The 12512-nt window shown below is 56.2% G+C and overlaps 2 protein-coding genes across 6 annotated transcripts; one reads left to right on the top strand and one right to left on the bottom strand.

Moving 5' to 3' along the window:
- The first annotated feature begins 30 nt into the window (after nt 1-30).
- Ppp1ca (protein phosphatase 1 catalytic subunit alpha) lies at nt 31-3151 on the top strand. The gene is made up of 7 exons (XM_008822883.3): nt 31-175; nt 619-750; nt 900-1130; nt 1667-1771; nt 2152-2375; nt 2457-2591; nt 2701-3151. Exons 1-7 carry the CDS (start codon nt 121-123, stop codon nt 2809-2811), a joined length of 993 nt encoding a protein of 330 aa, XP_008821105.1. The 5' UTR covers nt 31-120; the 3' UTR covers nt 2812-3151.
- Rad9a (RAD9 checkpoint clamp component A) lies at nt 2926-9977 on the bottom strand. Of its 5 annotated transcripts, none has more exons than XM_017795556.2 (11): nt 9763-9977; nt 9609-9679; nt 9061-9117; nt 8598-8712; nt 8410-8509; nt 5408-5517; nt 5205-5314; nt 5058-5122; nt 4842-4964; nt 3894-4101; nt 2926-3807 (listed from the first exon to the last, which is right to left on the bottom strand). In XM_017795556.2, exons 1-11 carry the CDS (start codon nt 9794-9796, stop codon nt 3712-3714), a joined length of 1089 nt encoding a protein of 362 aa, XP_017651045.1. In that variant the 5' UTR covers nt 9797-9977; the 3' UTR covers nt 2926-3711. The 5 variants fall into 5 exon arrangements, with proteins under 5 accessions (XP_017651045.1, XP_029414380.1, XP_008821106.1 ...); XM_029558520.1 differs by having other exon boundaries at nt 3930-4101; nt 9061-9189; nt 9763-9975; XM_008822884.3 differs by having other exon boundaries at nt 9061-9189; nt 9763-9974.
- Nucleotides 9978-12512: the final 2535 nt, after the last annotated feature.

The following is a 12512-nucleotide window of genomic DNA, read 5'->3' as shown; positions in this document are numbered from 1 at the left end:
GGGCCGCGGGCCGTGGGCGGGCTGGGGCGGGCGGAAGGAGAGCCAGGCCGGAAGGAGGGTGAAGGAGGGCGGGAGGTAGGAGCGGGCCCGGAGCTGCTGGGCCGGAGCGGCGGCGCCGCCATGTCCGACAGCGAGAAGCTCAACCTGGACTCGATCATCGGGCGCCTGCTGGAAGGTGCACCGGGCGGGGAGGGGGGCGTCCGCAGCGCCTGGCCCCCTGCCCGGGCCGGAAGTGCGCGCGGGCGGGCCTGACGCTCTCGCGGCCAGCTTCGCCTGGGCGGGGACGGGCCGTGAAGTCCCGCGGCAACCCCCCCCCGCCCGCCTGGGGCGCGCCTAGGCTTTGGGGCACATTCCGGCAGGAGCAGCCCCTTGTCCCGGGCCCACGGGAGACTGGTGACGCCTGGTCGGCACGGGGTTCGGCGCTTCGAGGTTTCGGGGGACCGGCGCCTCTCCAGGCCCGCGGGGTGGCGGAGGGGAATCTTGCCTCTGGAAGCCTGAGGCCCTTTGGGGCGGCTCCCCAGCAACAGCTGAGTCTTTGCCAGGACGGGGTCCAAGGGTTACCCCCGGGACACCCTCATCCTCAGGGGCCAGGGTCCCAAGACCCCATTCCGTTCCCAGTGCAGGGCTCGCGGCCTGGAAAGAATGTGCAGCTGACCGAGAACGAGATCCGTGGTCTGTGTCTCAAATCCCGGGAGATTTTCCTGAGCCAGCCCATTCTTCTGGAGCTGGAGGCTCCCCTCAAGATCTGTGGTGAGCCCTGCTCAAGACCCCCTTGACTACCCAAAAGTAGTACTGTGACCCCCCCTCCCCCCCAGTTCCTGGATCCCTCCTCCCTTGAGCTCACGGCTGGGCCCTGGGTTCAAGTTTAGAACTTGCACCTAGCCCTCTCTGGTCCCCAGGTGACATCCATGGCCAATACTACGACCTTCTGCGGCTGTTTGAGTACGGTGGCTTCCCTCCTGAGAGCAACTACCTCTTCCTGGGGGACTATGTGGATCGGGGCAAGCAGTCTTTGGAAACCATCTGCCTGCTGCTGGCCTATAAGATCAAGTACCCTGAGAATTTCTTCCTGCTCCGTGGGAACCACGAGTGTGCCAGCATCAACCGCATCTATGGTTTCTATGATGAGTGTGAGTGGTTTGAAGGTTGCTCGCTGCCTGGAAACATTTCCAACTCTTCATGGGACCTTCATGTTGGTCTGGTGCCAAAAGACCCCTGATGTACTATGAACCCCTGAAGGCCCTTGTCACATCCTGTTGTCCCTGGTGCTCAGGAGGGGCCTGGTTGAATGAAAGCACCTGGAGGGCTGCCCACTTGCTAATGGGTGGCCCAGGGCCTGCCTAATACACTCCCTTCTTGAATGCACATCCCTTAAGCACTTGGGATGCCTCTATTGATAAACCAGACCTGCTTTTGGTCTGGCCTTGTTCAGGGGATAGAGGTGGGTGCCAACCCTGACATTGGGCCAGACTGGAATTCAGGTTCCTGTGGACACATGCTTTAGAATTCTTTAAAGTAAATGGGGTGGGGGGCACTTGAGCCTTCCTTTTATCTCTTCCATCTATATCAGACTAACCCACAAAGTTCCCCAGAGGGTCCAGAAAACCAGGCTGAGGGTTCAGTGGGCGTGGGCAGGCTTACCTCAGCCATCCCCTCCTTTTGGCAGGCAAGAGACGCTACAACATCAAACTCTGGAAAACCTTCACCGACTGCTTCAACTGCCTGCCCATCGCAGCCATTGTGGATGAGAAGATCTTCTGCTGCCATGGAGGTGGGGGCCAGTGCTGAAGGGGTGCTTGGGCCACATCCCTGGGGGCCTTGGAAAGGGAGCAGAACCCTTCCCAACTGCCTGGAACACCCCGTTGCCTCTTGGATGTCACTCCTCGCAGGAAGCCCTCGCACCCTGTTTGGCTGCACACTTTCCTGTTGTGGCAGTTTGGCATCCTGCAGGCAATTCACTGTCCTCTCCTCCCGGGAGCTCTGCTCCTTGAGGCATCTTTGTGCTTGAAAAAACTGAGGGTGATGGGTTCTACCAGAAGAGGGGCCAAGTGGTGCTGGGAAGGGGGAGGCTGTTTCCCAAGGGCATCTGGGCACAGGGGAGTCCCTGCTTTTTGGCTTATTAAGAACGTGCACTGTTGCCCCCCCCCCCAGGTCTATCTCCAGACCTGCAGTCCATGGAGCAGATTCGGCGCATTATGCGACCCACAGACGTGCCTGACCAGGGCCTGTTATGTGACCTGCTTTGGTCTGACCCCGACAAGGATGTACAGGGCTGGGGCGAGAATGACCGTGGAGTCTCCTTTACCTTTGGGGCTGAGGTGGTAGCTAAGTTCCTGCACAAGCATGACTTGGACCTCATCTGTAGGGCACATCAGGTGGGCTGCTGGCCCTGGGGCAGGGTGAGGGATGGCCAAGCTAGCTTAACTTGCAGACCCAACTGTTCCATCTTGGCCCAGGTGGTAGAAGATGGCTATGAGTTCTTTGCCAAGCGGCAGCTGGTGACACTCTTCTCAGCTCCTAACTACTGTGGCGAGTTTGACAATGCTGGTGCCATGATGAGTGTGGACGAGACCCTCATGTGCTCCTTCCAGGTGGGTGTGGGGGAGGCTGGGGTGGCTGCTCAGCACCAGGTGGGTGTGGGGAAAGGTGGGGGCCACTGCCTGCTCAGCACCATGAGCCTGACCAGCTTTTCTCTTCTAGATTCTCAAGCCCGCTGACAAGAACAAGGGGAAGTACGGGCAGTTCAGTGGCCTGAACCCTGGAGGCCGTCCCATCACCCCACCCCGTAACTCTGCCAAAGCCAAGAAATAGCCTCCACATGCTGCCCTTCTGCCCCAGATGGATTGATTGTACAGAAACCATGCTGCCATGGGTCACACAGGCCCCTCAGGCCCACCCATCACAGGGAACACAGAGCGTTAAGTGTCTTTTCCTTTCTTTTTTTAATGAATCAATAGCAGCATCTAATCCCCAGGGCTCCCTCCCACCAGCACCTGCCGTGGCTGCAAGTGGGATCCTGGGGCCAAGGCTGCAGCTCAGGGCAATGGCAGACCAGATTATGGGTCTCTGGCCTTGCGTGGCCGCAGGGCTGGCAGCCGGATCCTGGGGCAACCCATCTGGTCTCTTGAATAAAGGTCAAAGCTGGATTCTCGCCATGGCCTCTGTCTCCCTTGTCCCAGATTGTCCCAGACAGTGGGCCAGCAGCCCTTTGGTACAAAGCCATGTGGGAGGGCAGACGTGTCTGTTGGGCACAGGCCCAGCTGCACACTCAGGTCCAGAAGCGATTAGGATTCCAAGCTGGGGCCCAAGCATTGGGAAAGCAAGAGAAACTGTCTTTGCCAGTCACAAGGGGTTCCAGGTTTGGCAGAAGGTAGTCAGCAGTGCTATAATTTTTTTGGAAGGTAAGCCTGGAGGAAGGCAGGCTTCAAGCCCTGGCCAGATGGCTGGAGTCTTGGCCTAAGGCTCTACAGTAAATAAGGTGAGGAACCTGTCAGGTGGCAGCTGGGCATCAGGCAGGGAACGAGACATGATTGCTTGCAGGTTGAAGGAGGCAGAAGACCAGCCCAAGCATGGTCAGTTTGGCAGCTGGCGGGGCCTGTGGGGGCGGGGGCAAGCACAGCCCCTCACTCCTAGGGACTGAGACCCAGCCCTGCTGCTGGCTGGACCTGCTTCTGGGCTGTGGCCTTTGGACATAGACTTCATGTTCTCTGTTCAGCCTTCACCATCACTGTCTTCAGCCAGCACAGGGCTAGGACCCTGGGGGGAGTGTATGGGGGCCAGGATGGAGCCAAAGAACAGAGAGCGGAACTGGAAAGAACAGAGGAAGCCCAGTGAGTTCTGGAGGCTGCACTCTTCCTCACCTTGCAGCCCCTCCCCCCACCTCCAGCCCCTACCTTCTTGGGTGGGGGAGTCCCAGGCACTGTACTAGCCTCAGCTTCTTCTTCCTCCTCTGAGAGGGGGCCAGGGTCATGGGAGGGCTGGGGGCCAGGTGGGAGGGAAATGGAGGGCTGTGCCCATGAGCCCTCACTGCCCACGGTGGTTTCCATGGCAATCATGTAAGAGTCGATGTCATCATTGGCAAAGTCATCTAAGTGGGGTGTGCTGTAGGCAGACAGGATCAGCACAGAATAGGGAGAAGAGGGGTACAGAAGCAGGCCCCACCTTGGAGGGTTCTGAAGGGATCCTAGGGCCTCAAGACTGCTGGGAACTCTTGATTTTATTACTTCCTGATTTGGCTGCAGTGGAGAGGATGCAGGGGTTAAGTGGGGGCTTCCTGGAGGGGATGGGAGTAGAATCCCTTTGATGAGAGTTCAGGTAAGGGCCTGAGGGAGGCATCCTGGGGCTAGTTTAGCTCAGCCAGGGGAGGGGAGCAGCCAGTCCTCTGAGTAGGGCCACGTGGGGTTCAATCACCATCTTCCCAGGGGAAAGGAGCTGGAAAGCACCAGAGCCCAGGGATGTGCTGGGCAGAGGGCCAGACCACACTTCCTCTGCTTCAGCTACACTGGGCCCATCTTCCCCAACCCACCTGCCCTTCCAACCACCTGCTTCCCCCACCCCAGGCAACTCCCTGCCTCCCAGCAGCCTCCTTAGCCTGGGAGGAGGCTCAGAGGGGAGGCCTCAGCCAGAGAAGGAAGCCAGCAGGACCTTTGGGATGCCGCTCTGGGTGGGAGGGGTCTCAGTACAGCTGACCATGAAGCCTGAGCCTACAAGGCTGGAAGGCCTGTAGAGGCTGGGGCCTGACAGGAAATGTATGTGTGTTGGGGGAAGGTGGGGAAGCTAGAAGTAGCAGGCTCCGGAGGGGTGCGCGGATAGAGGGAGAAATGGGTGGAAGGTGCCCATACCTGTGAGCCTGCTTCTGAGGCACTGGCTGGTGGAGGTCCTGCGAGCGTGCATCCAGCTCCATGAGTGTAGCCAAGACAAAGTGGCCCTCCAGCAGAGAATCCTCAATGGTAAAGATGGCTGGCCTTGGTGAGGGAATCGGGTAAGCCAGGTCATCCCACTCTGCTCTGGGCCTCCCAGAGCCCTGCCTCCTCCCCTGTCTACAGGCCTGGAATTACCTGCCTGGAGCATCAAAGTGAATGGTAAGAGGCAAGTTCGCTGACTCTGCAAAGCTCAGGAGCCCCTGGGGTGGAAGAAGCAGGCAGCCTGTGAGAGCCTGTGCCCCACAAAGACGGTGGAGGAGGTAGTGGAGGTAGAGGGCTCACCCGGAATTCCTTGAGGCAGAAAGTGATGGCCACCCCTTCTGGTGCCCGAAGCTGCTGGAAATCCTCCTCTCCAAGGCTCATCTCAGTCACCATAGCCTTGCTGGTGCTGTCTGTAGGGTCAGGCACAAGATGGTCTTAGGACCCCAAGTCCTGGGCCTTGCCCCCAGCTCTGCTCTCTCCTGGGGCATGTCCAGCTCCCTCACCTGTCTCCTCTTCCTGGTAGCTGCGCAGGATGATCCGTCGGCCATGGCCAATGCCCAGTGTCACTTCTGTCAGTGCAGGGGGGAAGGGCAGAATAGCCTCCCCCAGCACCCTGTGACAAGAGCAGAGACAGATGCACACGTGTAATGTACAGGCCCAGCAAGCTCTGAAGACAAGACTGAATGAACAGGGTATGTTCCCTGGTCAGAAGCTCTTTAGTTGATGGGAATAAACAAAAATAGAGCCCACACAAGACGGCAGGAGGATGGGCAGGCAGCACCTGATGGTGGCAGGCAGAGAGCCAGGGGTTCTCTTTCCCTCGAAACACTTGGCTAGAAGGGTAAAGCCCTGATCCAGTCCCAGCACAGAAGGGAAAAAATAGCTGGGTGTGGTAGCACATGCTAAACCTTTTTTCCTTTTTTTTTTTTTTTTTTGTGGTACTTTGAAATAGGGTCTCCCTGGAACTCACCTCAAACTTAGGGCAATCCTCTTGCCCCCTTGACTTTACCTCTTGACTCAAGAGCTGGGATCACAGGCATACACCACTATGCCCAACCCACCTACTAAACTATAGCCCAGGCTCTCCAGACTAGCACACCCAAAACAGCAATACCCTGTCCCCAGCCCAAAAAGGTGTGGGAGGGGTATGCCCTTAAAACCTCGTCTGGTTTGTTTAGACTCAGACTCACAGCTAGCCCCACACTGGCTTAGAACTCACCATATAGCACCAGATGGCCTCAAAACCAATGGCAATCCTGCATTAGCCACACACCCCCACCAGATGTAGGTTCTCAAGCATGAAGTTACCACACCCTGTCTTCTAAGGATACACACTGCTAAACATTTGCAGAAAAATCACACCTAGAATTTGCCTCAAGGCAACTGGGAGCTGGGATGTGGTAGCTCAGTGGCATTCACAAGGCCCTGGGTTCTACCCCCAGCACTGGAGGGAAAAACAAGAGCTTGCATCTACTATATATTTGAATTTTTAATTTTTTGTTAGGGGGTTGTGGGGAAAGGGTCTCACTCTATAGCCCTGGCTAGCCTTGAACTTAAGAGATCTACCTGCCTCTGCCTCCTAAGTGCTAAAGGCCTTCACAGTTCACCATGCCTGGAATTTTTTTAAATGTTATTTTGTGTGAGTGTGCACGTGCTACAGCAGGAAGAGCAGTGTGGATGCCACAGCGTGCATGTGGCGGTCAGGACAACCCACAGGACTTGCCCCTTCCACCACCTGAACTTCGGTCGTCAGCCTTGGCAGCGAGGGTCTTCACCCACTGAACCATTGTGCTGTGGGTTGGGGATTTAGCTCAGTGGCAGTGCCAGGAAAAAAAAAAGGACAAAATGACAGTTTTGGGGGTGTTTTTTTGGTCTTTTTGAGACAGGGTTTTCCTGTAGCCCAGCTATCCCGGAACTCACTGTGTAGATCAGGCTGGCCTTGAACTCACAGAGATCCGCCTGCCTCTGCCTCTACCTCCCAAGTGCTGGGACTACAGGCGTGCACCACCACACTCGGCTACAGTTGTTATTTTTTAAGAAGAAACAGCCCTAAATGCAGACCATGTGACAGCCTCGCCTCTTTCTGTACTCGGAGAACTTCAACAGACCCCAAGGAAGCAGATGTCAGAACCTGGAAGGACTTTTGGTCACCATGAGAAAGGAAGGGGACCTTGGTCTGCTTGCAAGCAGTGTCCAGGATGGGAGGGGCAGAGCCCACTGCTCTCTGGGCTGGTCTCTAGGGACCTTCACGTCTGCTGGAGCCCACTCTCTTGGCCCTGCACACCCTACCTTATCTGTAGATTGTTCAGAAGCCCGCTTCTCCTTGCCCAGGTTCTTCCCCTGGCCTAGAGACTCCCCAAGACTACAGGCCTGACAGGAAGAGGCTTCTAAATCAGGAAAACTGCCAGAGGAAATGACCAGCTCAGAGAAGGGCTTTGAAGGGTCAAGAAAAGACCATCAAGGTTACTAAGGTCATATAAGAGATCTGTAGGTAGGTCACAAACACATTCTGGAAAAGGAATCAGAGCAGGCCTGAACAGTGGAAAGCCAAGCCAGATCTCTGGGATAGAGAAGGCGGGGTCCTATAGACAATGAGGCAGGGGAACCAGCCTGCTGCTTTTGTTTTTGTTTTTCCTGAAACAGGGTCTCCCTGTAGCCCCAGCTGTCCTGGAACTTGCTAGGTAGACCCGGCTGGCCGATCTTACAAAAATCTGCCTGCCTGTCTCCCAAGTGCTGGGATTAAACGTGCGTGCCATCACACCTGGTCCCAGTCTCTGTTTTTAAATCCAGGTAAGGACCCAAGTGTGCACTGGGCTGGGTGGTTTTTACATAGAAACCCTGAATATCCTTCAAGAAAAAGGTAGCTTTGCGTGTGTCTGTGTGCATGAGTGTGGGAGCCAGAGACATCTTTGGCCCTCACTCCTTAGAGTGCACTTTGTTTTTTTTTGACATAGTCTCTTCACTGGCCTGGGGCCTGCTGATGAGGCTAGGCCAGCTGGCTAATGAGCGCCAGGAAGCTGCCTGTTTCCACCTTCCCAGGGCTGGAATTACAAGTAGATACCACACTGTTTAAGGAATCAAACTCAGGTCCTCATGCTTAAACATCAAATGCTTTACTAAGTCATCTCCCCAACTCCTCCCTGCTCCCCTTTTGAAATAGTCCAGGCTGGCTGAGAACTCACTGATCTTGAACTTCTGATCTGCTCATCTCTACATTCTAATTGCTAAAATTGCAGGCATAGGCTACTGTGCCTACTGGGAAAGGCATATTCCGGCCAGGTGTAGTGGTGCATGCCTTTAATCCCTGCACTTGGAGGGCAGAGGCAGGCAGATCTCTGAGTTTGAGGCCAGCCTGGTCTATATAGTAAGTTCCATGCCACCTAGGGACATAGAGTAAGACCCTGTTTCAAAATTAAAAGAAAAAGGTACATTCCTAAATTGACACTTAAAGATCTAAAGATGGAAGAGAGAGCCGTGGGCTGAGTTTGTGGAAGGATGTGCTCACCGTGCTGGGGCGCAGAGCAAGTGGGGACACAATGCTGGATTGAAGACAGCCTGCAGGAATTCAGAGTCCTGGAAGGACAGGTTGTGTGTCTTCTTCACGCCTGGATGGGCAGAAAGGGTCTCGGTGGGCTTGAGGCCCTTCCCTCCTGCACGCTGCCCCAGTGCCTCGCTGGCCAGCTGTTCACTCACCATACTTGCAGTGGAGCTGGATCACCAGGCGGCTGTTGTTGCTGTTCAAGGAGATGCAGCACTTTTCCACACTCTTCTCCAGCATTGCCAGAGAGCGGAAGACTGACAGGAAGGACTGAGCAGGGTAAGGCACATCAGCCTGGCAGTGTGCCTCCATGGGCCAGGTCTCCACCCCATGTGGACCCTGGTCCATCACTATCCTGCAAAAGGGGGGCTCCCACCCCCTGTGGGACTGTGGTCTGCACACTTCCCATTCTTGTGCTGGGCCTCTGCCCTGACAGCCTTGAAAGACCTGTTCACTTTTCCTAACCATCTTGTAGACACCACCCTCTCCACAACTCTGCTAACCCTCTCCACCAGCTTCACCTTGTTGAACTTGACATGGAATTGCTCCTGGATAAGGCTCACCCCCACTCCCCACCTTGTGCTGAGGCATAGCTGTGGAGATGCCTGGGGTCCTCACCTTCATCAGGATCTTACACCGTGATGGATCCTGACCAGGAGGGGCTGGCTGGTACTGCTGGAAGAAGAGCGGTGCAAAGAGGAAGCAGGCATAGGCAGAGCGGGAAGAGTTTACAGTCCGTAGGGAGAGCTGGGTCGCAAAAACACGGCAGAGGAGGTAGTCAAGCAGCCTCAGGCCTACCCAACAGCCTGCTTACCTCTGGTCGTCCCCTTCCATCAACAACTGAGCCCCTCTGTCCCCCTTTGCTGCACAGACCTTCGAAGTGAGGCCCTCTGGCCTCTACCCCACGCCTCTCCAGAAGCCCAGGGCCTGCCACCCCATACCCTTCTCCCAGGGTCTGCCACCCCTGCCCTTGCCCCTACTTGCTTCAGCCCCAACCTGCCCGCCACTGGGCGCTCTGCGGGAGTGCCTTCTGTATACACCTGGGACGTCAGAAGTCACCGAGGCATCTGCCCAACATCATCCCGAAAGGCCGGGCAGAGCGCAGAGTCCACGCTTCGGAGTCCCTATTGGACCCGTCCTCCCTGACCCGCGTCCCAGCCCCTCACCCCGTCCTTCAAGGGTTCCAAGTAGAGCTCGTCCCCGATTCGAGATAGCGAGTGGACAGCCTTGCCCAGCACTGCGGGGACCAGAGCGGAGAGAGAGGTTACGGGGCTCCCCAGGCTGCACACCTGCCCCGCCGCTAGGCCAGGCCCCACTCACCCTTCACGTTGCCGCCGGCCACCAGGCACTTCATGGTGTCCTAGCCCTGAACTCCAGCCTCCTCTGCAACCGGACGGGGACGATCACCCGGCCCGCCTCCGGGTCCCAGCAACGGGTCTCAGCGGCCACTACCGACTTCCCAGCTCCCTTCCCGCGCGCCCCCCGGGCCAGCCCGTCCTCCGCCTCCTTATAGGTCCAAACGCGGGAACCTCCGTCACGTGAGAAAAAGGCTCAAAGGCTCTGCTGTCACGTGACGGAGTCAGCTCGAGGGTGTGGTCTCGGTCACGTGACCCGAAGCGCCGCCGCCGCCGCCGCCGCCGCCGCCGCCGCCGCCGCCGCCGCTCCCCCACCCCCCCCACCCTGCGTCATTCATGCCTCTGGGTCTCAGGGATGGACCCGAGTCCGGACATGGAGGGGTGGATCCTCGTAGAGACTGGGGAAGGAGGGTGTCTTGTCAGGGGATTAGGGGATCGAGGCAAGACCGTCTACACTCAGTCTGGTCGTGGGACTCGGATAGCAACCAGCAGGCACCGCCAGGTCTCCCCCCACAAAAGAGACTTGCTGCAGGAGAGGAGAGGGCTGTTTAGTTTCAGGAGCCTTCATTGATCTTCACTGATACACCGAGAAGAACAGAAGGTTCTGGGGCAGGGGAGGGTAGGAGGATGGACCCGGCAGAGGCCCAGCAGTACAGAGAGAAGGGGGGGGTCTGGGCACTGTGCCAGAGGGGTGGGGGCTGCAAGGCTGACCTGGAAACCTTGGAAAGGGTTAGGGGCCACCCATAGTGTGTGTGCATTTTGCCAAGACCCCAGACTGTGTGGAAAGATGAGGGTTATCAGCTAGGAAGTCTCCTAGCTGGGAGCAGTGTCCCTGGACTCAGTGTCCTCCATACACTGCCCTGAGCACCACGTTGAAGGGCGTGGGAAACACGGAGTTCTTGTTCCGCGTCAGGCCCCTGTGGCCCCTGTGGCCCCAGTGGGTAATGGGGAGGTTATTTGTCTCCTAGCCACACTTTGTTTTGCCTGCTCCTTACACTGGTGTCCCCTCCTGCTCCGCTCCCACTTTTGCTCTTTCCTAGAGCCTCCAGGGAGAAGATTACTTTCCCTTTCCACATCCAGGGCAATCAGTGTAAATGAAGCAGGCTTCCAGAAGCTCACTAGACAGAGCTGGCCTTGACCCAGTCCTCCCCAACCCTGTAGTGCAGCCCTCTTCATCCATCTCCACAGCTACCACCTGGCTTGGACTGCCCTTGCTTACCAGACAGACACACCAGCTCTCGGTGATCTGTGCCCCTTCCCCTGTCTACCCGCTCCAACAGTGACAGCAAAAATGAAATGTCTTATTGAAACAGTGCTGCCATAAATCCAGACCCTTGCCCCTGAATCTCCAGGATTCAGGCTCCACCTGTGTCTCTGCCTACCTCCCACCTGAGATGGCTCCACAGCCTAATCAGGTCCCTTGACTTGCCACTTCCTCTAATGCCTGGAGTCTTTGTACTGTTCTTCCCACGACTGCAGCCATCTGCTTCTCACGTGCCCATTTCTCTTCCTGAGAGCCCAGTTCTCTTCCTGAGAGCCCAGTTCTCTTCCTGAGAGCCCAGTTCTCTTCCTGAGAGCCCAGTTCTCTTCCTGAGAGCCCAGTTCTCTTCCTGAGAGCCCAGTTCTCTTCCTGAGAGCCCAGTTCTCTTCCTGAGAGCCCAGTTCTCTTCCTGAGAGCCCAGTTCTCTTCCTGAGAGCCCAGTTCTCTTCCTGAGAGCCCAGTTCTCTTCCTGAGAGCCCAGTTCTCTTCCTGAGAGCCCAGTTCTCTTCCTGAGAGCCCAGTTCTCTTCCTGAGAGCCCAGTTCTCTTCCTGAGAGCCCAGTTCTCTTCCTGAGAGCCCAGTTCTCTTCCTGAGAGCCCAGTTTGAGAGAGAGCTCAGTTCTCTTCCTGAGAGCTCAGTTCTCTTCCTGAGAGAGAGCTCAGTTCTCTTCCTGAGAGAGAGCTCAGTTCTCTTCCTGAGAGCTCAGTTCTCTTCCTGAGAGCTCAGTTCTCTTCCTGAGAGCTCAGTTCTCTTCCTGAGAGCTCAGTTGCAATGGTTCCTCAGCAGGTCTCCACTGCCCCTCAGCACAGAACACTCTGCCTAAGCCCCAGGCCCTTTTGTAGCCATAGTGCTCATCAGTTTTTCTGGTGTTTTTAATGCCTTAGTATGGCAGCTTTGTGTGGGCAGTGTTGGTTGCTCTATTCCTATACATGACACATGTCCTGTGGTCAATAAATAGATGTTAAGTCAGGTATAGTGGCTCGAGCCTGTAATCCTAGCATCAGGGAGGTTAAGAATTTGAGTGGTTGCCAAGTATGGTGGTACATGCCTTTAGTCCCAGCACTTGGGAGGCAGAGGCAGACAGAGCTCAGTGAGTTTGAGGCCAGCCTGGTCTACATAGTGAGTTCCAGGCCATCTGGGGCTACAGGGAGACCCTGTCTCAAAAAGTCCAAATGATGTTAAATAAATATGTGAAATGGGGTTTGAATAGATGGTTCAGCAGGTAAGAGCACTAGCTACTCTTACAGAGGTCCTGGGTTCGAATCCCAGCTCCCACATGGTGACTAAAATCCATCCGTAACTCTAGTTCCATGAGATTCAGGGTCCTCTTCTGACCTCTGTGGGCATTGCACAACATGGGTATACTTATACACATGCAGGCAATACATTCATACACTCATAAAAATAATAAAATATTTAAAAAATAAGTAAAGCTGGGTGTGGCGGCACACGCC

This window comes from Nannospalax galili, unplaced genomic scaffold (genome assembly GCF_000622305.1).
Source record: "Nannospalax galili isolate Female #2095 unplaced genomic scaffold, S.galili_v1.0 scaffold89, whole genome shotgun sequence".
Taxonomy (NCBI): Eukaryota; Metazoa; Chordata; class Mammalia; order Rodentia; family Spalacidae; genus Nannospalax; species Nannospalax galili.
Note: the sequence above shows the minus strand (reverse complement) of the source record. Positions and strands in the feature narration are given on the sequence as shown.

Coding starts and splice junctions, on each gene's coding strand:
- Rad9a (XM_008822884.3), bottom strand. CDS start 9,796: ATGAAGTGCCTGGTGGCCGGCGGCAACGTGAAGG. Junction 9,190..9,608: donor TGGAACCCTTGAAGGACGGG/GTGAGGGGCTGG, acceptor TTTGCGACCCAG/CTCTCCCTACGGACTGTAAA. Junction 8,713..9,060: donor GGTGTAAGATCCTGATGAAG/GTGAGGACCCCA, acceptor TACCCTGCTCAG/TCCTTCCTGTCAGTCTTCCG.
- Ppp1ca (XM_008822883.3), top strand. CDS start 121: ATGTCCGACAGCGAGAAGCTCAACCTGGACTCGATCATCGGGCGCCTG. Junction 176..618: donor CATCGGGCGCCTGCTGGAAG/GTGCACCGGGCG, acceptor TTCCGTTCCCAG/TGCAGGGCTCGCGGCCTGGA. Junction 1,131..1,666: donor CTATGGTTTCTATGATGAGT/GTGAGTGGTTTG, acceptor TCCTTTTGGCAG/GCAAGAGACGCTACAACATC.